The 23,330-nt window shown below is 48.7% G+C and overlaps 3 protein-coding genes across 5 annotated transcripts; 1 reads left to right on the forward strand and 2 right to left on the reverse strand.

Moving 5' to 3' along the window:
- Nucleotides 1-242: 242 nt before the first annotated feature.
- USP5 (ubiquitin specific peptidase 5) lies at nt 243-15,316 on the reverse strand. 2 transcript variants are annotated; one of them, XM_042867940.1, is made up of 20 exons: nt 15,177-15,316; nt 13,806-13,931; nt 13,410-13,476; nt 9,930-10,063; nt 9,535-9,680; nt 9,043-9,227; nt 8,432-8,526; nt 7,756-7,949; nt 7,533-7,604; nt 6,208-6,289; nt 5,885-6,010; nt 5,299-5,452; nt 4,709-4,883; nt 3,228-3,316; nt 2,900-3,022; nt 2,182-2,325; nt 1,895-2,040; nt 1,662-1,815; nt 978-1,062; nt 243-806 (listed from the first exon to the last, which is right to left on the reverse strand). In XM_042867940.1, the coding sequence occupies exons 1-20, from the start codon at nt 15,282-15,284 to the stop codon at nt 713-715; spliced, it is 2,499 nt and encodes an 832-aa protein (XP_042723874.1). In that variant the 5' UTR covers nt 15,285-15,316; the 3' UTR covers nt 243-712. The 2 variants fall into 2 exon arrangements, with proteins under 2 accessions (XP_042723874.1, XP_042723873.1); XM_042867939.1 differs by having other exon boundaries at nt 2,831-3,022.
- Nucleotides 15,317-15,654: 338 nt separating this feature from the next.
- CDCA3 (cell division cycle associated 3) lies at nt 15,655-17,729 on the forward strand. The gene is made up of 5 exons (XM_042867502.1): nt 15,655-15,820; nt 15,893-16,013; nt 16,082-16,288; nt 16,861-16,982; nt 17,362-17,729. The coding sequence occupies exons 1-5, from the start codon at nt 15,701-15,703 to the stop codon at nt 17,497-17,499; spliced, it is 708 nt and encodes a 235-aa protein (XP_042723436.1). The 5' UTR covers nt 15,655-15,700; the 3' UTR covers nt 17,500-17,729.
- A 1,077-nt stretch (nt 17,730-18,806) lies between these two features.
- On the reverse strand, nt 18,807-22,892 carry GNB3 (G protein subunit beta 3). 2 transcript variants are annotated; one of them, XM_042867501.1, is made up of 9 exons: nt 22,836-22,892; nt 22,258-22,296; nt 21,986-22,092; nt 21,811-21,874; nt 21,524-21,686; nt 21,362-21,425; nt 20,700-20,901; nt 19,716-19,932; nt 18,807-18,913 (listed from the first exon to the last, which is right to left on the reverse strand). In XM_042867501.1, exons 1-9 carry the CDS (start codon nt 22,890-22,892, stop codon nt 18,807-18,809), a joined length of 1,020 nt encoding a protein of 339 aa, XP_042723435.1. The 2 variants fall into 2 exon arrangements, with proteins under 2 accessions (XP_042723435.1, XP_042723434.1); XM_042867500.1 differs by having other exon boundaries at nt 21,359-21,425.
- Nucleotides 22,893-23,330: the final 438 nt, after the last annotated feature.

Below are 23,330 nucleotides of genomic sequence, written 5' to 3' on the forward strand. Positions count from 1 at the left end.
TAGCCCCGCCCCCCGGTAGCTCCCCCACCCCCCCGGGGCCTCGGCAGCCGGGCGGCCTGCGCTCGGAGATGCCTGCGGCGGCTCCTCAGAAGCTGCGATGAGCGCGGGGCCCGCACGGAAGCTCCGCGCCCCTCCCGCAAGAGACCCACGCCATCTCCCTTCTCCGTACGGAAGCTCGTACCGCGGCAGTGCCCGAATTTCGGCTCGCGGGGCCCCGGCTACACAGAACTCGTCAACCGGGACTTATTTCGACTTTTATTTTGTCCCTCGTGTATTTTGGCATGTGAAGGGCACGCAGGGAGGGGGCACCGCTCACGGCCCGCGCTGCTTCCCGTGCTGCCCCCTCGCTGGGAGGACAGGCAGAAAGCGCCGCCCGAGCCACACGCACGCCCGTGCCCTGCCCCTGCGGGAAGCAAGGAGCTGCCGTCCCCCCAGCAGCAAAGCCAAGGGCTGCGCAGCGGGGTGCGGGTAGTGAAGGTACGTCCTACAGAAACACGTATGTCCACCCTCCGATTCCCCTTCGCTCCCGTCCCCGGGGGCTCCAGCCCCAGCCTGTCGTGGAACTCAGCTCCCCGTGCGTCCCACAGCGAGGGCAGGAAGGGCAGCGGGTAAGAGGAGCAGGGGAGGCAGACCCTGCTCTGACTGCCCCCACCCCTCCCCTTCCTTGCCTACGGCCCGCTTTCCCCCCCTCCACACACAGCAAGAGGATGTTCTAGCTGGGAATCCGCTGATAGAAGTAGATGTAGCCCAGGTCCTTGGGGGGCTTCTCAGAAGCACAGACCTTCTGGTCATTGTAGATCACCCACCTGCAACACACAAAAGGGGGAAGCTCAGGAATGCTATCGTGTGGCAAAGATGCTATGTGAGCCTTTTTGCCAGATTGCTTCTCTCTGTCCACCATCACCTCTGAAGAAACAGGGCAGAACAGTGGCTTAAAGCTGTACTTCAGAGACCCCTTTTGTCAAAACCCCTCTTACCTGCCATCTTTCTTGATGTGACAAACATAGTGACCGCACATAGTCGAAGTGCCCATGTGGCTGATGAAGGCGAACAGCTGATATTCTTGTGAGGAAAAGAGAAGAGGTATCAGATAAAGTGGAAAGGCACCACAGACCTGTGCGAGGCCCTCTAGAGAATTCCTGATGTGAGATCTGATGGAAGCTCTCCTAGGTACTAACTTAAAAATGGGTCCCAGTCAAGTGTGACTGACTTGAGGCCAAAGGTACAAAGAAACATGAGATGACGACTTCCACTGAGCCTTTTCTCTTCCAAGCTCATTTGGCTCAGGTAAGCTGAATGGGTAGTGGCAGGAATTCCACCTCCCTATAGAGTCCAGGGCAAAACTGCATTGGCATTAGAGCTCTGCAAATGGATTGGAACTCAGTTTCTCAATGAGACCAAAGATCAGAATATGGGGAAAGAACTACAATCCTTCCTGCCTTTCATTTAACAGCATCTTCTTGGCCTCACTCATCAGCTTCCAACTAATTCCCATGCTGAAGGGTTTGGGCCCTACACTGCCACCCTTCTCCTTTTCCTCCCCACTCCTACCCATTCAGCTCTGTGGGAGCTGCTGCCACTAAAACCTATGGATTTACTGCATTGATTAGATTGGATGAGCTTGCACCCCGAAGCCTGTATTCATTTTGCTTGGAACTCACTTCCAGGCCCATTGCGCACTTTAGGACCAACAGGAACAGATTCAGAGATGGACTCTGCTGCCGAGCGCCCCTCTGAGATATCCATGGCAGCTTCTGCATCAAGGTCATCAATGTGACTAAAGATCCAATCCACTGCACGCTCCAGGCTGTTGTTCTGGAAGGCAAAGGAAAAGACTTGCAAATGCCTATTCCTGAGAAAATTGTTTTGCTTTGATGTCACCTGTGCCCCTCACCGTTGCTCTAAGTGCTTTCATAGCCTGGTCCCGGGAGAAGCCCATGGAGACAATGGTGGCCACACTGTCTTCTGATGGAGGGTCTGGACAGGCAATAGTCGACCCTGGTCCACTGGATCCAGGGAGAACTAACGGGTTAGCAAAATCTGCAGCAGAAAACAAAACACAGCCCCAGAAGGGATACAGTCTGAGGTTCAAATGACTAGTTTTTCCCTGTTGCAGTGGGACAAGAAGTGAGACAGTGACCCAGATGCAGTAAGTTTCTCCATGGCCATGTGGTCTCATACCTGGATCATCCATGTGTGACATGACCCAGTTCATGGCAGCTTCAACCCCACTGTTCCCTGTGTAATACACTGCTTTGCGGCAAGCATCCATGGGAAAACCCATCTCCACTAGCTGGATAATCACTGACTCATCCAACATGGGGGCTGTGAGAAAACAGAGATTAGAGCCACCCGCTCCCACCCAAGCCATGCCTGCACCATTTTGTGCAGTCTCATACAGCTTCCCAAGCCATTTCTTCACTCCCTGCTTTCCTCATCACACTTTATTCAAAAATGTGGTTTCACACACATGCACTCCAGGGAACACAAGGATTCGTTCACCTCATTAACTCAGCAGCACTGCCCATTTCCTAGCCTTCAAACCCTGCCCTGTGCTGTGGTTTGTCTATGTAAAATACCTCTCTGCCAGTCAAATCTTGTGTAAATCTCAGCTCTGCCCCTTCTACATGCACAAGACATGCCACCTTCTCATCTCCCACAGTAAGGGAATTAACAAACTCCCCTGCATAACACCCTTACATGCAAGGGAGGCAGCTGATATTCACAGACAGAGGGACAGGAAAAGTCTGAAACCACTAGGATAGGAGACAAGACAAGGAGAGCAAGGAAACGAATCAGGCATCAGGAAGAGAGGAGGAGAATCACTAACATGTCGGAGAGGAGAAGTGAGGGGAGCAGAAGGAGTCGTCGTCCTCGTTGCCATAGAACCCCAGGCTACCTTTGGGCTCATCTGGTGTCACCAGTGGGGGTGCAATGTCTGGCATTTCTTCTTCTCCATCCTGCAGCCCCGTTCCCTGCAGTGCAGAGATATCCAGCTCCTCTGGCATTTCAATGGAGACATCTACAAGACAGGGTGTTTGCTCAGTCTGACACACAGGCAGAAACAGAAGACTCCGTTGGGAGTTCTAGAAGGGCAAGTCACTGGGGACACAACATGCTAGCCTGCAGATCCTTTTGGGGTTGTTACTTTCCTCTACGGAGCAAGGATCACAATACCCATTTATGACACCTTGTACCTATATGCTTGGACTTCTTGTCCTTCTTACCAAGCTTTTTGGGCACCCAATCCAGACCAAAAGTGAATTTCTTGATCTGAATCACCAGATAATCTGGGAAAGAGGCGAACCGCGTTGTTCTGAAAGACATTAACGTAACAGCCAGTTTATACTTTGTTAGCAGTGACTGAGGGCATCTAGTTGATTCAAGAAATCAACTAACAGTAAGGTGGAGGCATGTCCTAAGGCAGGGACAAATCTGTACAACTCTCCTAGGCTGAGCTTAAAGTTTGTTAAACACCAAACAATTTCTAAAGCAGGTTCTCTGACCAGATTAGGTGGAATAAAGCATTTACAAAATCTTGCGGGATAAGGAAACACAGTACATTCTTTATCTCCCAATCATGCATTTTACAAGCTGACTCAGATTTTAGGATTTAATTAAACTATTATTCTTATGGAACACAAGAAATATAATCTTTTATTAGACCAACAGATAAAGCTGCAGAAAGTGATAAGCTTTCAAGTGCAAAAGCACTTCTTCAGCTATGAAGCAGAAGAGGCAAGTCTTAAGCTGACAGGGACTTGATTTGATTGAACATTATTTAGTCACAGTTTGAGGGAAAGGGTGTTTGGCATCTCCAAAACAGAGGGGAACCTTTGTGAAGGGAGAAGCAACATTAAGACTCATTACCAGAATAATCTTAACATGCGGTAGAATTAATTTAAGCAGTATATATTCAATGCTAATTCTAACAAAGCTTTTGAACACAACTCACTATTTAAAAGCAAAACATTATTTTTCAAACCGTTTGCTTTACTGTTCATTTTTAGTAGCTATTGCTTAATAATAGTACATTTGTTAGGAAAAAAAAAGTCCCATTCTATGGATTTACTGGGCTCTTTGACAACTACTCTTTCACTGCAGGACAGCCAGTAGCATCACAGAAGGAAGGTGCTTAAGCTTGTGTTCTTCTCACTACACCTTTGCACCATTGTGACATGTGCTGCTGGCAGTGTGACAAATTACAGCTGTTCTTTAAAGCTCTGCTATTAGCATTTAAGTTAGCATACTTTAACCCAGGTGTTTGTTATGCTCAGCATTTTTCTCAAACCTTAGCAGATAAAAAGCTTCCCTTAAAGACATTCTGGAGATCACGCAGAACTGGTGTTGCCGTACTCGTCAGTACTAATTTTACAGCTAAACTGCATTTAGAATAAAAGCTGCCAATTTTCTGGGATGTCACTGTATTTTCATAGCCTCTCAGCAACTGAAATCTGATGGCAAGGACTTCACACTAGCACTGTTGTTCTGCCCACTGTAATCCTTCAGGGGATTACACTCCAGCACTGATGGACTGGTTCCCTTCTGCTTCCATGTTCTATGGACAAAGATCTGGAGGACTGAAGAGCTGTGGGAATGCTCTTCAGTAATGCATCGCCTTCTCCGGGCGATGAAAACAAGTCCCCCTGAGATGCGGCTGCAGCCCACTCACCATAGCCTGGCAAGTTAGTAACCCCCACACACTCACTTGAGAGCCACAGACTTGGCCTGCAAGGCTGTGCTCCAGAAATCATCCACCTGCTCTGGAGCTCCATAGGCCTCTAGGCAGGAGCTGAAAGGCACCTTGGCTCGCACCAGGTCAGGCAGTGGCTGCTTCTCTTCCTCTGCCTGCCGCTTCTTCTCCTCATATTCCAGTAATTCATCTGAGAGAATAAAGGAGAATAAAGTACAGGAGTCAAGGACAACCTCTAGGTACAAGTAAAGCAATTGTGTAACCTACACCCAGAGGCTGAATGGGCCTACAGATACATGGATACGCATTCTCAAGAATGGAGCACAAAGCTGGCAACTGCAAGCACTATTCTGCTTCTGCAGTTCTGCTTTGCTGCTAAACCACAGCCCAGCTTGAAGTGTAGGAGGGAAAGGCTCTAGAGGGACATCACTGTCACACCACTAAAGAAATGAGCCCAATCCTACAAGACCAGGTGAAGAATTTGGCTTCAGAAGTGGCAGAGAAATAGCTTGAGGAAGTCTCTTTCCCATTTAAGGAGTTCCGTAAGAAAAGCACGATACCTGACATAATGTATGCTGCTATCCTGGCTAGGACATATCACTAACCTTTGTTGAGCGCAGCATCCATGGGTACTGGCAGCTGCATGATGTAGTCCACACGCTGGGTGTATTTCACCTTTTCTGTGGCCAGACACTTCAGCTTCTCCTCCACCAGAAAACGGAAGACCTCATTAGGGTTCTCCGAGCTGCGGCAGTTCCTCTGAAAGAGGGAGAGATTACAAGGATGGATATGGCATCAGAATGGCAGAAATAACGATCTACAGCAGCAGCAGTCCCACACAAGACATGGTGAAAGAGTATTCATTTCTACACCCCGTCCACAGGAAAAGCAAAGAGGAACCTACAGACATCTTCTGTGATCGTGGGAACGCATGCCATTCTAACTCCTAAACTGAATTTTACATCTCCATCTGCGCCCTTGCTAGGAGGAATCTCTTGGGAATCAGCCCCGAAAACATGGCAAACATGTCTCTTTCTCTGTTCCCACAGGTGCCAGCTGCCCCTTTTCCTTTTATTCTCTCCCTCTTTCTGCTCCATTTGCCAGCTTCTCACATGTACATCTCATGCCATGTTACAGCAAGAAAAAAAGCCAGGCTTTTCCAAAATCAGAGAAATAAAACTCAGCCATTACCTCCACCATGTTGATGAAATGCAGAAAGAATTCCTGGGCATCCTGCTGCCGGTTAGTGGAAAATTCTGGGTGTCCCTTCCCAATGAGGGACTTAAACATGCGTGGAGCAATGCCATTTTGTACACCCTGCAAATAACAAGGTAGAAGAAGGAGGTGTTCATAATGTACCAAACGTGTGCCCTCGTATGCAACACTCTACTCTTAGCCATGCTCTTTGTGTGATGGGGCCATGGTACAAACCCCAGGACATATCTTCAGAAATGGTTCTCCCTCCTCCTCCCCCATTTAACACACACCATGTGGGAACCATATCCAGATCTCACCTTCTGATCAGGCTGCTGTTCCCCTTCTGCAGAAGCTGGCTTTGAGTATTCCCCAGATAGCAGACCATGACCCAGTTTGGCTCTGGAATGACAAAGTCTGTCAAACTCCACACACTCTGGGAGCCACAGAAACCTGTCCAACTTCAACAGTGACATGGCTGGAATTCTCACAGAGATTGGCTTTCTCAACTGCATCAGCTAAGATCACCTTATCTTGGTCTGATCCCTCTGGGCCCATGAGACATCATCCACAGGAAAGTTACTTGGACTTCTGGTCAACATTTTCAACCACTGCTTGTACAGTGGGGAGAGCAAAAAGGAACAGCTTCCCTTTCCTCACAGAAGGGTTGCCAGTGCTGAGCAACACAGCAGCTGCTCAGCAGCCAAGCTATAATGCAGCCTGACGTGGCTAAAGTAGCAGCGTATCTAACTGACAGCACAAGAGACAACAGGACACAGTGAAATTGCCTGAGCTAGAAATAGCAATATTATGAGCAGACTGATCACAGTTTCCCAAGGGGAAGGTTAAGAATAACTCCATGAGGCACTTAATGGACAATAGCAAAGCTCAAGTGATTTCTTCCCACACCCAGATCCTCCTGTTCTTCCACTTCACTCCAATTCTTCCCCATCACTGTTGCCATTTGTCTGGAACCAAACACTACCAATTCCTCCTTTTGCCCAGGCTGTCTCAGTTTCCTCCTAACTGAACACCTAACCCCAGGCTTTAGAATTTGGAATCTTTGCTTACCTCTGGATTCTCTTCCACAAATGCTACCTTCCTTTCCTTTATCCCAAGCCTCCATATACTGCTTTGCTGTTTTAATGCAGATGCAAAAGCAAAGCAATGTATTTAAATGAAGCGCCCTCTGAAAACCTGTGCTCCTTCTTCCATACCTCTTGCAGGAAGTCTCTTTAAGCATATATAAACTATCCACTGAGAGTGATGCTTTTTTCTAAATCTGTGTATCTCTTTGCTCTTAGCCATCTTCTTCCTCTGCAGAAAGCAAACCTTTCTGCAAAGAAGCTGTTACGCAGACAGAATACGCCTACCAGAAATCCCCTCGTGGTAACATATGGTACTGCATCCCTCACATCATAGGTTTGAGAGTCCCCAGGGGCACTGAGATAAACCCTGCTTTCTCCATCTAGGACATTCAGCATATCTTTCTTGGCTTAGATCCTTATTGATCACAGAAGACCAGTGTGTCTGGTGATGAACATGGAAACAGAGAGGCAAGGCTTGAGGGAGAAACCTGTAGCAATGCAGAAGGGATACACCCAGGCAGCTTCAGCCTTCCTTCTCTCACCAAAAGTCTACGTACACTTGTGTGCTGAAGTCCTGTGTGGGATCCGAAGGTGCGTTTTGGAATATCTTCTCCAGCTTGTCCACATACCTGCAGAAAAAAACAGAGCAATCTAAGAGACATATGGATTCATCTAGCAAAGACAGTTCTGAGCCTGATTCCTGCAACAGAAGCTCCCAGCTCTTTGTACTGGTGCCAGGGGATCCCAGGTCAATGGAAAAGAGTGATTAGGCTCACTTACTTTCTCTGGAAGTCTGGGATACTGAACAGCACCTGCATCACAGAATTGAGGTAGCAACTGTTGCCCAGGTTACGGATACCAGTGTACCCGGGCCCATAGAGGGGCTTGAGCTGCACACCAGACTCCTGGATGAGCTCCCACTCCCCAATACGTTGATTCATATCTATTTCCAGTTCTGTCATTGTCTTGTCTGTCTGTGGAGGGAAAGAACAGGAGAAAACCTTCAAAGACAACTTAAGAGAACAACTGAGGTGTGAAAAGGGCAATGCAGTAGAGAAACAAAATGTGAAAAGAAGATACGAGAATTCTTTTCAAATATTTAAGTACTTGGGACAGAAGGAGGAATGCTATGAAATATGAGAGAAATCCAAGGCATTTTCTTAAAAGGAGCATGAAAACTACAAATTAACAATAAATCTAGGGAGCACAGCTAGGGGTGTGGGCACCTTCCTGCCAAAAGTACCGACACAGAGCCACAGTGAAATGAAACTACTGGACAAGAAAGAAATGCAAAAAAGGCAATGGGAGAGGCGGACAAGGCAACTCTCTGTTTGATAAATAAAACACTGTTTCTTCATCAGGAATGGCTCTGTGCAGCCACAGAAAGTTGGGATCCAGCTAAGAAAACTTAGTTTCTTCTCTCCCCCTCTAGGTCTGCACAGCAATAGCCCCTCACCTTTTGCATCTTGAGCATGTCAATCCCAAAGTGAGCGAGGTGCTCTGCCAAGTTGGGATCCAAGACCATGTCATCCTCATCGTACGAGTAGACATCTATGCAGAAACACAGAGGAAAATAATCATGGCCCGTGATCTAAAATTCACTCTGGATGAAGATATCTGGGTGCTCAGAACTGGGAGTTTTGACAAACTGAGCACTTGGACTTTCCTCTCTTTTCTCTCTTCAGGAGAGTAGTACAACACATAGAATACTGAGATTGTATACCTGGATTGAGGAAAGGGTTACTGTGCTATACCCTCAGGTTTTAGACACAAAAAATCCTTGATAGATATCTCACTACTTAAAATAAGAGAGAAAGCTGGATAACTGTTCTAAAAGCTTTCAGATTACAAGTGAGAGAAGATTTAATCAGCTGGTTCTTTGTCTGCCACAAGAAGCAGGTCAGGGTGGGAGATGGGAAAGCTCACGATAGATTGATACTGCATGTTCCAGGTCATATCGTGGGCAAGATCAGCCTTGAAATCCTCCCTCCTTTACCTTGTCAGAGACCAAAGTCATCCTGAGCAGTGCCTGCCATCTATAACCCTTGTTGGATCCCCCTTTCTCACCGGCCCCATCAGGAGTAATTGTTCCCAGTTTCACAGCCAGTGGGTAGCCAGTTTCCCGGTAGTGCTCCACTGCATGATTGTTGCCTCCACTGCCATCAAAATAGCGCCGGCCGCAGAGGATGGCTCCATCGGTCATGTTCAGCCACAGGTTCTCCCTCATGTCACACTTGCTGCACTTCCAGCCACTGTTGACAAGGAATAAAGTGCTGTTAGGGTAAAAACCTTTGGGTTCTATCTCCTAAGCCCTCTCCATTGCTACCCACTGATCACAGTATGAACAAAAGTTTCTGTGATCTCATTTATCTTGTAATTCAGAACGCTGAGCATCCTGAAATACCTTAGTTTGCCCCCGGTCTTGTATTTACACAAGGCACACTCACACACAGGGCAGGGCCCCAGAGAGGAAATCTCATCTTCTGGGACAGGAGAGGAAGATGATCAGGGCGCATCTGGGACACAGAATGATACAGCAAATGTCAGTACTGTGCTCACCATGGTGGGATGCGGACATCATTCTGAAGTTGGTGCAGGGAAAAAGCGTGTTTAGAAACACGTCGAACCTCCCCATCCCAAGCCTGCACCTCCTGCTTCCGGGAAGCTGAGTCTGCTGTAAGGATGGCTTCAACTGCACTGGCAATCTAGTCAGAAGAGCAAGAAAAACAATGCGGAATGCAAGAGAAGAAACTTCCAGTTCTACAGCACTCTACGTTTACGTTCAGAACTGCAAGTCATTCACAGAAAGACAGTATTTGGTCATAAACCAGGCTCCATACTATAAAAGCACTGTTTAAGTAATTTATGACTGTAGAATAATCCCGCAGCTCTCTCCTAGCAATGCTTCCTTGCCTCCCTGCTAGTAAAAAACGTCACCCTCCACCCAAACGTACCCTGTCTCTGACCATGTCAGGTAGTCCCTCCAGCCCATCACGGGGAATATCCAAATGTTCCGGGAGAATCACTATTTTTACATCTTCATCATACTCAAACTTTTCCTCTGTGATGTCAAATCCACCTTCTACACCTACAGAAAGAAAAAACATTGTGGCAAGAGATAAGAACTAAATAGTTTCCAACACTTCTTCACCTGTAGCTTACAAGAAATAAAGAATCATGACTAAGGCAAAATTCTAGACCAGTGTTCCATAATCTTTCTTCATGTCTACCTCCCAACATTCCTGCTGCAGGTACGGACCTCACAGAAGGAAATATAAGCCTAGTGACAACAGGTGTGCTTTTGACAAAAGCACAATTGCTCTTAAAGAAACTCGAGACCCTGACTACAACTGGAAAAAACAGATGTGTTCTACAGAGTGACCACAACAGGGCCATGACAAAAGACTGCTGTTTATCCATCACAGTGCACCTCAGATCACACATGGAGATGTGTAGGAAGAGATAGTGTTCCAATCCAGCATGAAGGACTAGCCTATCTGCATCCTCAAGGAGCCTGGCTCTGCTTCTTGCCTCTTCCAAAAAAGAAAAATCAATGTCCTGAACTCAAATACAGAGAACTAGCAGTTCTTCTGGGAGCACAACACCCAGAATAACACACAAAAAGCCTTAGGAAAGGCACAGTACTGGTATTTTCTCTTGCCCATCTAGCCATGCTTTCAAGAGGCTGCAACAGAAATGGAGGTTCAATACACAACAGATTACTTGCAAGTCGTCAAGAGTCATAGAATAGAATCATAAAATGGCCTGGGTTGAAAAGGACCTTACAGATTATCTAGTTTCAACCCCCTTGTCACAGGCAGAGTCACTGAGAAGCTACATGTGCAGTGGAGGGAAGGCTCTGGTTCTCTAAGGTTCTCACAAAAAACCTCTTGGCTTTTCCTGTTCTGCAAGAGCTCACACTTTACATTCCAGAAGGAAACAGGGCTGAAAGCATGTTGCTTATTGACAACCTTAAACCTCCATGGTTTTTTTTTACTGCATTTCCTTTATTTGAAAATTGCATGCTGTGGATGCAATAAATCTCTGCAACAAACCATTGAAGGGAATATGAGTTTTTGCTGGAAGTCTTTAATGCCCCTGCCTCAGGAATTCTGGAGGTGACACAATTCTGAGAATCATTACTGCATTTGATAAAACATCACTGACAAGAACATCTGGTTCCTACAATATCTCCTGCACCTCTCACCACAGATACCTACAGTGTTTAGACTATGCAAGATCTGCCACGTAAGAATGCAAATGCTGCAAGCCCAAGTCGTTTTAAAAATTTCTGAGAAGTCGTAAGCATCATGCAACAGCATCTCAAATAATTCTCTCCTGCACCTCTTCAGCACATCCCAGAGAGATCTGTCATCACTTCACGGAACAAAACAGTACACAATCTCAGGATATTATACAGCTCCTGAACTCTAAGCAAAGAAAAACAGACTGCTCAAAGTCCCCTGAGGCATTACACGAACCTCCTGAGGCTCCAGATGAGGAAAAGGGTCCTCAGCTGGCAGACTGTTTCCCACCCGTTTTCTACCCTGTATATACCCACAAACTTGCCCCAGGAGGCCTCCTGCCTTCATGGCTCTATCTCAGCATCACAACCTCCACAAGAGTCTTTCTATCAACAGAGTGGCATGGAGGGCAAGTGCTACTACTGGCAGTTTTTTCGTGGAGTGGGAGGCTGAGGTACAGAGAGACCACGGGGTATATTATGCAGCTATATTTTGTTCCTAAATCTTTCCTATACTTTCAAAACCCTCCTCCATGTCTGCATTAATCCACCACTACACTTGAGCTACAACAGAGCTGAAATCTGTCCCCAAAACAGAAAAAAAAACCTCTTCAAGTCTGAGATCATTGCCTCAGCTACAAAGCTATTACTTTCTTTTATTTTCTTCTGCTTCATTCATCCACTATGATGTTATAACTGGCAACTGTTCTCTGATCCAGGGAAAACTTGTCTCAAGATCTTTGCAGAACTGAGGATGCAGAAATAACTCACAAAGCAGACTGGGACGAATATCTCCCAAAGCAGCAATAGCAGCAGTGAGGTTTCTTCTCACAAGGCTTCTGCTATGCAATGGCACCGCTAGGGAAAAAGTGACTAAGAAGCAAGACCTGCTTGGTACAAGTTCTGGATTTCCCTGTAGTGGTCAACCTCCAGCAACCCACGAAAATGTTACTGATAAAAATGTTCCCATCCTCTGCTCCATAATGCCTAAGAAACTGCTAGCTGATAGTGCTCCAAATAAGCAGCATCTTCTCTGATTCCTATGACAGCTTTTCAGTTGGTGCAAAAAAAAGTGATGGAACATCAGCACTGTTCTCCTGAAAAAGGACTTGCTCTTAATGTGTAGGTTGCTCCAAAAGTAATACCTTCTATTTATTTCCATGGAAACTACAACAAATACAAAGAGCACAATAACATTACTTGATAGAGCAAATTCTCAGCTATAAAACACTACTTTTCAACACTCACCATTAGCTATGTATTTTTTGCCAGCAATGAACAAATGCCTACCTGCTGCGATCCTAAAAACCTGTACCAGTGGAGGAAACATACTGTTGTTGTTGTCACTGCTGGAATGCACCACCTACCTCCTCACAGTATTCACATCCAGAGCGTGGCTCCCATAAAAGTTTAGCAAGTGTCACTGAATATCAATTCAGCGCGCCATTTTTTCACATGGAGAAATTCAGTGACACATTTTCGTTTCTTTGCACCTCCATGTCAGATACCATTTTGTTAGACTGCCCCTCTGCTGCCATCTGTCACATAGCAACAAAACGTAATGGGATATTGGTGGAAAGGTTCAACATCTACTGCCATGCCACCAACATCCACTTCTGATTTTGTGGGCCAAAATAATAAAATAAGAGGCATTACTTTTGGAGCAGTTCCAGCATTTTAAGTTTTTGTGTATTTCCTCCAGTATCAGCTTCATATTTCAAGAAACTGTCTAACCCAAAGTGTTCCTACAGCACTTATCAGTAATTCCTTCCTGTTCTATACAAATACCACTAGTTAAATTTCTCAAAAGAAATATTTCTGTTGGAAACTTTATGTTTATTTTTTCAGACTTACTCCAACCCCTCACTAGATACATCTGTATTAAATAACAGACCCGTATGGGACCAAGCTCTATCGGGCATAATGAGTTCAGAGAGGAGACAAAGACTACCGACCTACAGAAAACATGCTACAAGTTTGAATGCAGAGCAAAACTACCATCACAACATCTGCTCTGCAGTAACTGCCTACCTATGACATACTAGAAGACATTACATTTGAATTCAGTTGGGGGCACTACCATAGCTAGCTTAGAAGAGGAAGGGGAACGGAAATGTGCCATGAAGCCAAGCAGCTTCAAAAGACTGATCCAAAATGACAAGAAATATATGGTACACAAGCGCCTCCTTACCAATAGCCAAGCGAGTTGGTTTCTTCCTTGGGGGGTCCCCAGCACTGGAATTAGCATCTTCTTCCTTCTATTTCATTGACAAGAAATAGGGTTAGAGAGTTAGAGGGACAGGCATGCTGTGGCAAGCATTAAGGATTGGAGTTAAGCTACTGCAAAGACCGCAAGAGGGCTGGCAGTAACTACTTGGGCCAACAGCTAGGTACAACGGCTCAACATCAGCAGAGCTGAAGGTCTAGCGAATCCCAACTCACCAAGAAAAACATCACTGATAACTCAGAAGGAAAAACTCTATACTTGATTTAACACTGAGACATCTCCCACCTCCCAGTTTCAGAACAAGCATGACTTCTATTATTTTTTAGTACTGCCACCTTGTTTTATTTATTTTATTTATACCGGTTTACGTGTTCTTTTGAGGTGCAGATAGACCCGCTGGCCTGTTTTCTGGTAATGCTTTTCCACATACTGCTTCCCAAAGCCCAGGAACGTGTTCATGCAGATATATAAGCCACCATCAGACTCCTGGAAGGAAGGGGAGAGAAAAACTGAAGGGAGACAGCAAAGAATGCCATTCCAACAGTTAGGATAGAAGGTACCTCTTGGAATGCTATCAACTACTGATTAAATAATGGCAATTGTTCATCACTATATATCAGTTATTTAGTAACTGATCTGAACTAAGCTGGCAAGCCCTGCTCTGGCTGTCCCAGGATAGGTGCTCCTATAGGGTGATGTACAGGTAAACCCAGATGACTCCTCACACACAGCAGGATGATACCCAACCTGTGATGTCTGAGCAAGATCCCCAGGAGGGTGAGGAGGATGCCCCACCAGAGGCCTGCAGCATGCATCATGCACACAGTCAGAACGTGGCATAACCACTCCCAGTGCAGCTGTGCCACCCTGCCTGCAGGCACAGCTCCCGTGGCCATGGGGAGCTCTGCCAGGCCACAGCACAGGGAAGGCCAGCACACCACTGCTTGTTTTCACTGTTGCACGCAAAAGCTTGTGAGGAACTCTGTACTGGCTACAGGTGAGCCCTGCTCACCCCAGAAGCACGAAGACACCTCAGCAAAGATACCGGCCTTAAGCCAAAGCGGGCAGGGATCCAAATGCAGAGAGTAGGCAGACAGGGCAAGAGCACAGGGACTGGCACTGCGCGGGGCTCAGCAGGGAAGCCGGGCCAGGGGGTGGGCTTTTGTTTCCCAAAGAGCCTCCACCTTCGGAGGGCAGCGCCTTTCTCCCGAGGGCTCCGGCACATCCCCTGCGGAGGAGACCGAGGGGCACTCGCCCCTCCCTAGGCCCACCCAGGCCGGCTCGGGAAAGAGGCGCGGGGACGCCGGCACCGGTGTGGAGAGGGCCGCGGAGACGCCCACTGCCATCTTAGTGACACAGCACCGGCTCGCCCCCGCCCGCGGGGCCGCGTGACGCCGCCAGGCCAACGGGCAGCGCCCCCCGCCCGACTACAGCCCCCGGCATACTCCGCGGCGGGCGAGGGGCCGACGAGCTGCCCACGCCCGCTCCGGCCGGGTACTACAGCCCCCAGCGCTCCGCGGCCGGGAGGGGTGCGCCGCGAGGCACGTCGGGGGCTGTAGTCTCGGACGGCCCTGCGCCGCACCGGGCCGCACACGGCCCCGGCAGCCGGGGAACCACAAATCCCATGGCGCCCCGCGCGGGCGGCACCCCCGGCGCCCGGGTGGGCTGAGAACGGGTGGGAGCGGGGAGCAGCCCGGCCGGCCGCGGAGGTCGGCCTCGGGGCGAGCTTACCGGTGTGTCGAAGGAGAAGGCGCACTCGTCCTTGTGGACCCGGTCGCCGGCCTTAGGCACCCGGATGGACGGCAACACCGAGAGCAGCGCTTCGCTCAGCTCCGCCATGACAGCGGCTCACTGCAGCTCCGCCCGCGGCCCCACCCTGACCAATCGCAGTCCAGCGTGCTCGTAAGGTCTCTGGCCAATCCCGTGCCGCGCGGGCACGCCCGTAACGTGGCCTGGAGACGGTTGCCCCGCCCACCTGCCCCTCGAGCCGGCCGTCTCGGCCAATCGAAGCCGCCCTTCAGCCGTCACGGGCGGCCCTGCCGAGTTCCTCAGCCAATGGCGTCGCGGCGTGGGGCGGAGTCTCACGCAGATCGACAGAAGGCAGGAGGCGGAGCGGGGGCGGGCACGGGGCGGGATCGGAGGCGGGGCCCTATTCCGGGCGGGGACCAATGGGGCGGCGCCACCGCGGCCGAGCGGGAGATTTGAATCGCGGCAGCGCCGCCGGCTGGGGACCGCGCGGCTCCACGCCCGCCACTATGGGCGCCTCGGGCAGTGCTCCTACCACTCCCATGCCCGGTCCCCTCCGCAACCGCCACCTGGCTCACGTTAGCGATCCGCGCTCCCCGAGTGCCGGCATCCTGCGCACCCCCATTGAGGTACAGCGTTTCCCCCTTTCCTCCCTCCTCACGGCTCTCCGCGGCCCCTCAGCGCCCGCTGTCCTCCTGCAGGTGGTGAGCTCCCCCGCAGGCAGCCCCCAGCCCGGGCCTGCCCAGGCAGGCGCTCAGGACGCCGACCCACGCTCGCCGACGCCCGGCATATCCCGCACGCCCATGAAGGACACGCAGAGCGGTGAGTGCCGGGCCGCCTCCCCGGGGCCTATTCCCGGTGTGGGCTGAGCGCTGTCTCTTCCTCCGCAGACAGCGTGGAGTGCCTGGTCAGGCAGCTCGGAGAGGTCTTCGCCGTCGACACCGCGCCCCCGGAGCCTCCACCACCCGCAGCAGAGCGCGCGTGTGAAGAGCCAGCCCTGCGGGGCGCCGCGGAGCTGCAGCCCGACAGGGGCCCCGAGCCCGGCTGCGAGGCGACCCTGAGGCCGCACCGCTGTGCCGGGCCCGGCCTGGCCTCTGGTGAGCCCCTTGGGGGTGGCTGAGGGGCTGTGTGGGGCGGGTGTGTGCTGGAGCAAGCGGTCGGTCTCCAACGGTTCTTCCAGCTGACAGGCTGGGGACTGCTTCTCTAAATGAGTTCTCTCAGGGATTGAAGAGTTACACCCCAGAGGAGGGTGCACAGAGGACAGAGCCAGGCTCTTATCAGCGTTGCCCACTGTCAGGACTAGAAGCAATGGGCACGAACCAGAGAGTTCATGAGAGAGAACAGTAGGGTTCTCTCTGAACACCAGGCAGCGCTTCTGTGCTGTGCTGGTGATGGTGCCCTGGCATGGGTTGCCCACAGGCTCTGGGCTCTCTCTGGAGATCTCTAATACCCACCCAATTGTGGTCCTTGGCACTCAGCCCTCAGTGTCCCTGCTGGAGCAGAGCATGGTCAGATAGATCCAGAGGTCCCTGCCAGCCTCTGCCTTTGTCTCGTTCTGATCCTCTTACCTTCTGAATAACATGTATGAGATCATATGTCAGGAAGCACGTAAAATCCAGGACCATTTAGCCTTGTTGTGACACACTGACTTGTTTCCTTTGCTTCTCAGTGAACAAGCATGCAAGACGCAAGGCCAGCAACAAGATCTTGGCAACCTCTGGTGGGATTGTCCGTTCTCCCTTCAGTATCCTACAAGACGATAATTCCCCCAGTGCTCCTGTCCAACGTCAGGTAAATCTCACTGCTTCATACTGTGGGAGGGGAAGGGGCTGAAATAACAAATCTCTCCATTTTTTTTTTTTTTTGTATAGCCACAGGCTGGAATGATGGTCTCCCAAACCTGTAGAGCCTGGTGATATCCTGAGAATGCTTATATGGGATGATCTTATGCCTAGATCCCTCTCAAATCTTGTTCCATATCTGTATTCCCAACTCTATCACAATATTACTCCCTTCCAGTGTATCCTCTATTTTCTATGAAAATCCTGTACTCTTACATTAGAGTGCCAGATATTCCGTCAAAGGTGGATGGCCTGAAAATGGCTTACGTATTTTACTGAGAGTTGAATAACTCAGTTTGTATTTTACAATCATTTTTTTCCTTCTGTAGGTTAAGAAGCACATACTGGGGGAGAACCCTGGGGAGAAGGATGTGGCAGTGGATCTGAGCAGGAACCTCAAAGCTGGGAACTGTGCTTGGAGTGATTTAAACAAAGAAAACCAACAGTGTCCTTTTGTGGAGAACTAGAGATTTCTTTTCCAAAAATCTTCCTGTAATTCTCTTTTCAGAGAGTCCTCTAGGACTGGGAAATCCTGAAATCAACTAAGACTCCAGACTCATGATTTATCTTCTCCTTTCTCTGTTGGGAAGATAATACTCTTAACCTTATGTATATTCATATACGTACAGGCTTTGGTTCTCCGTAGGCTGTACTGACTGTATAGTTCTTATAGTAAATAAATTAATCTTAAAACTTAGCTGGTGTTTGATACTCTGTATCTGAGGTGACAGTAGGAGCAATCTGCTTGTCCAGTATGTGTGTCTTCTTTTATTCTAAGTTTAAGGGACTAATATGTCAGCTTTCCATTAGCTCTGATGCTCAGCTGTCTCCTGAGCTGAGAGATTGAAGTTGTGACAGATCTCCAAGGCTTGCAGGGATATAATTTCAGTGCCCCGTTCTAACTCAGAGCAGTGAACTTCAGGACAAATAGGGCTATTCTCAACAAAACAACAGAGGAACATGTTCCTTGTGGACTTAAAAGAATACATTCTTTAGAGAGAGAATCAAGAGAGTGTTCACGGGAGAAGAGCGGCTCTGGAAATAACAGTCCGTGCTGCTTATGTCAGCTTTCTTTATTTGCCTGGACTATGGAGACCTAGAACAGACATGAAAGTGGTGGCTGATGGCTACTGGTTAGACAGGGTCACTGCACAATATAGGAATGAGGCAAAAAGAGAAGAAACAGCAAGAAGCAAACAAGAATAAATAAAACATTCTCTGGTAGTCTGGAAGGTCTGAGGGCTATTTTTTTTCCCCCATTTATCCATAGATAAGTCTTAAGTTTTTCCCAATAGAAAGTGAGCCCAAGTTACACTACCTGCTTGGTAAGGGTTGCATGTTATAAATCTCAAGCCTAGTATATCTCTGAGGCTGCCTGCAGAAGTATGACAGCCCCACAGAAGCTAGGTATAGTTAAATCAAAGGTCTAGGACAGAGATGTTGAATGAGGGGTCCTCCAAGGGCTGGATACCAAATGTGGGTGGTAGTGTTTGGAGCAAGATGCAGTGTTTGAGGTGTACTGGAAAGTCCAGAGATATAACTGATGTGTTTTGTAGGTCTTCAAGCCTGCAAGAATTTAGGCTTACTTAGAGTTAGAGAGAACAGCCAGTGTGTGTGCTCCCCCTCCTTCCCCTTTCACTCTAGGAGACCCCTGTAAGCAACCTGTGTGTAGAGAGAAGTGAGAGTGACAAGGGGGTGTTTCTGTTGTGCTTGGCTGATGATGCGGTTGCCGTGGGCCATGCTTCCGCTGTTCTTTCTCTCTCCTCTGCTGTCCTTAGTTCCAAATCTTGAGGAAGCTGTCCCAGGAGCCAGTGGCAACAGCCATGCCATCTGCTGTAACGCCCAAGCAGCTCACTCTGTTGTCGTGGCCAGAAAGGATTCCTGATGGGAGAAGATGATGAGAAATCAGTAGAAGAAATAGGGCTGGGAGAAGGCAAAAGGCTTAACTGAGCTGAGTGCTTTCCCCACAGTCTGTGTACCCAGTCTCTTATGCATCATTCTGTTCCCGCAAAATGTGATTAGCAATCTGTACCTGGCTAATCAGAGCAAGTGTGCAGAAGAACATTTGTGCATGGTGTACAACTAGGGTATCTGGCCAAGGAGCAATGTTCTTAAGAAGGTCCAGCTAGAAGCATCCTCAATGCAAGAGATCGTTGCCAACTGTTTTCACCACGGAGCCATTGTAAGGCTAAGAAAGGAAGGTGTCCTTGACAAAACTAAAAGAGCAATGCTTTTGGAGATCAAATGTGGGCTGTGATAAGTTTTGGGGGATTAGGAGCCATGTCTGGAAGAAAGATAGTAACTAGGCGTATCCTTTGCATCAGAACATCCAAAGCTGCTGGATAGAAGCCCAGGTCCATGCTCAGCTTGGTGCCTGGCCACCGTGCAGCGCTGTAAGAATGTATGAAATAATACTGATGTTTGAGAGCAGTTTAGCTAAGAGGAATATTGACACTTTTCCCTTCTGAAAAACTTGTTTAAAGCCTTGACCTGATTAACATTAAAGCCAACATTCAGTAAGATAGTTTATTTATTATTTAAGCATAAGAAAGCACTGCTGAGTTTTGGTTGGTATAGGATGTGTCCCTTTCAGAAAAATTAGGGATACATTGCTTTTCCTTTCTTTGGTAGGGATAGAAGACCTCTGCAGAGAATGAAAGAAGTGCCTCCAGGAGCCACTCACCCACACGTTCTGCTTTCAGGGAGTCCCAGATGTTGCAATTGAAGTCATCATATCCAGCAAGCAAGAGGCGCCCGCTGCGGGAGAAGGCGACTGATGTGATTCCGCAGATGATGCTTTCGTGAGAGTACACTATGAGCTCCTGGTCTGCCCGGAGGTCAAAGAGGCGGCAGGTGGCATCATCTGAGCCAGTGCAGATGGCTTCGCCATTAGGGAAGAACTGTGAAGGGCACATCGGATTTTAATGAGGCTGTTTTTATGGATTTTCACCTCTCTGCTAACCATCAGGAAGCCACCTTCTCATAAGTGCTTCTTGGGTGTGTCCTGCCCCAGCCCCCAGAGCAAAAATCAAGCTACACGGGTGTGGCAGAAGAATAGCCACGTGTCAGGTGAGAGAAGCTGTACATTGCAGGAAGCCAGCAGACCCATTTAATTAGCAGAAAGAGATGACACTGTATACTGTTCTGTCACCTCTAAGGCTCTGGTTTGAATCCTTGCCTCTACGGTGGATACTTTCCCAGATCTCTCTGCTGCCTTACATAAAGAGTTCCTCTTCAGATAATCTTGTGATCCCAAGTTACCACCCGTACAAGCTGAAGACGAGACTTTCAGCTAAATTAGATATTCCAGCTACCTCACTTGTGTCTTCTGTCAAGGCTCCTAGATCATGCCGAAGCTGAGGTTCCCAACAGCTGGTACAAGCAAAGCAGCATAAACACGTGTTATCGTGCTGAGCTCCACAGATGACAGTGTACTGGCTGGGTCCAAGCCAGGTTTGAAGAATGGCAGGTGCTTTGGTGCCCCAGTGCCTGGGAAGAACCAGCCCCCAACCTGAACTCAAGCCCTCTTTGCTTCAGGCTGAATCCCAAGACCTTTGTTCCTCATGTGACTGACAGCCTCTCTCAACCTTGACCTGAGACTCTATTTCATTGCTGGCCCATCCTCTTTTTTCTTTTTTCCCCTCTACCACACAGATGGCATACATACGCAGATGGCATTGATGTCAGACTCATGCCCTGAGAATGTCTGGCGGCAGGTACCCTCCCGCACGTCCCACAGTTTGGCAGTGGCATCACAGGCTCCAGAGATGAACAGTTTGAAGTCTGGGGAAACTGCCAAGCTCATACAGTCTCCAGTGTGACCCAGGAAAACGGTCTTCTGCTGCCCTGTCTCAATGTCCCAGAGTGCACTGTGGAAGAGAGAACTCGTCAGAGCCAGACAAGGCCATACAGTGCTGTTAGCTGGCTTAAAGAGTTGTTCTGCTTGCAAGGAAAAGGAAGGAAGTCATGGGCCTGGCTACCACGTGAGATGAGTGGGAGTATAGACCCGTTTCACCGATAGACCTGTATCTTGACCCAACCTGCACAGGGAAAAACAGCAGCTGCAGAGCAATGAGTCTGGCTTCTTGAGTTGCTCTTTGTGGCCTTCAGGTAAAACATCCTTACATAAAGTGGAAAGAAAGATGCTGCAGAAAGAGCACCACTTGTTCAGCCATAAGAGCCAGAGGGGCTGCATAGAGTCTGCGCCTGAGATCACACACCACCATGAGGCAGAGCTCTCCCAAAATGCAGTATATGATGGGACCAGTGTGAGTTTTCAGTGCCTGTGGCTGCTCGTGTCAATAAGATACAGAGGATAACACTTACCACGTGGTATCTCCAGAGCTAGTCACAATATTGTTGTCATCAAGAAACCGGCAGCAGGAGAGGTAACCTGGGGAGCAGGAACCAACGAATATGAGATAGAGCAGGGCTAGAAGAGTGAGATTTGGAAGCAGAGGCACCCAGGCCGCTGACAGGCAGAACACCCACCTGTATGAGCTGAGAGTTCCCTGCTCACTTTGACATTGCCTTCACGCGTCTTGAGGTTGTAGATGGAGCACATGTTGTCAAGGCCCCCGCAGGCCACAAAATTACCTGAGGGTGCATAGGCACAGGTCATGACCCAGGAGGAACGCAAAGGGATGGCGTGAACCTGGGAGGACAAGAAACCATGTCTGGCCTCTGGCAGCAGAGGAGATGGGAGAGCAGGGCGAGGGCATCTGAAGGGTTCCAATCCCGCATCCCATCCCAGTTTTCTGCAACCACATAACTGTTACCTTGTTAGTTGTGTATGTGTCCCACACAATCAGTTTCCCATCTTGTGAGGCACTGACCAGTAGTCTGCAAGAAAGGAATAAGATTGTGTTAGTAGGTCTTTCTTTGCCAGAGCCTTCTTGCTCTCTATATCTACGTGCTGCCAGGCACCCAGCAGATCAGCAGCATCTTTCTCACTTGGAGTCTGTTGACCAGTGCATGGCGTAGATCTTGGCCAAGTGCCCACGCAGAGTCCTTCGGGTCCGCATCTGAATGCGGCCGACAACCTCCATTCCAGACACAATCTGAGGAAAGAGCAGGGGGAGGGAAAGAATTAATCTGGGACCAACAGGAGCTGTACTGCCTCCCTATCCCTGCTTCCTAATTGCTTCCAACCTGGAGAGTCCCCTTGGAAGTGATGCTAGCTGACCTCATGCATGTTAACCTGCCCAGTCAGTCCTGGCCCTTACCTGAGCAAGTGTTGTGTCTGCACAAGCTTTCCGGGCATCCTGGAGGAGAGACAAGAGTGGATGAGACAGAAAAAAAGGTGTGTGACGGAGGCAACAGCAAGTAAAATTCAGAGGCCTTCCCTACAGTCTCATTTAAAATGGATAGGAGTTTTGCTTAGTTTGTATTGTACCCAGCACAGGGAGTTCCTGTTCTGTGATAAGGGCTGCTCAGCACCAGTCAAACAAGCAGTAGAGAGGTGAGTCTAAGGCTGCCCAGTTCCCCATGCAACACCTTTTCCATGAATCCTCCAGCCTGACAGAACACCAGCTGCCCCCACAGACAGAGGTCTGGAGATGAATTAGTCTTTGCCCATCTGCAGTCATGATGTCAGTGTCCATTCCATTCTTCCCCTTGTTGTCTACTTTTCCTTCCAATCCCTCCCACCATACTAGGAAGATCTCCATTAGTACATAGAGGGCTGTGCGGTGTTGCAGAAGGCTCCAAGGATGTACTTGGAGAAAGCTCAGCTCCAAGTTGGAGACTTAGACACAAGGGGTAGACACTCTGCCAGCAGTTTCATGACTATTGCCAGCGTTACCGCAATCTGCTTCTTCAGCTGCTCAGCCTCCTGCTTCATCTGTTCCATTTCTCCCATCTTTCTGAGCTAGAGGTGGCTTTTCCACGTGGGCAACCTTGAATCTGGGAAGACAAATTAAGGGAGAGAGATGTGAAGTAGAAAGGCCAACAATAAGACTGCTCAGTTATGGAAATGCAGGTGTCTCTGATAAAGGCTGGTTTTTGGTTGAACGACTGAAATGTCTCACTGTACCCAGTCAATGCCCTTAGCGTTTGGGAAGGTCATGCTAGACCTCATCAAACATCCTTTTGATCTTGTGTCCTGCTTACATGAACACTGAGAAGCTGAAGAACTGCTTGCTGAAGTTCTGCTGCACTTGCATCAACAGGCAGTGCTCACCAGTCCTCCATCAAGGAAACTGAGGGATTGCTCTAACGAAGTTCCTTTCTAGTTTAAATAAAATAAAACTAATAAATAAATAAATAAATAAATAAATAAATAAATAAATAAATAAAT

This window comes from Lagopus leucura, unplaced genomic scaffold (genome assembly GCF_019238085.1).
Source record: "Lagopus leucura isolate 7727_CA_CO unplaced genomic scaffold, USGS_WTPT01 Super-Scaffold_100001, whole genome shotgun sequence".
NCBI lineage: Eukaryota > Metazoa > Chordata > Aves > Galliformes > Phasianidae > Lagopus > Lagopus leucura.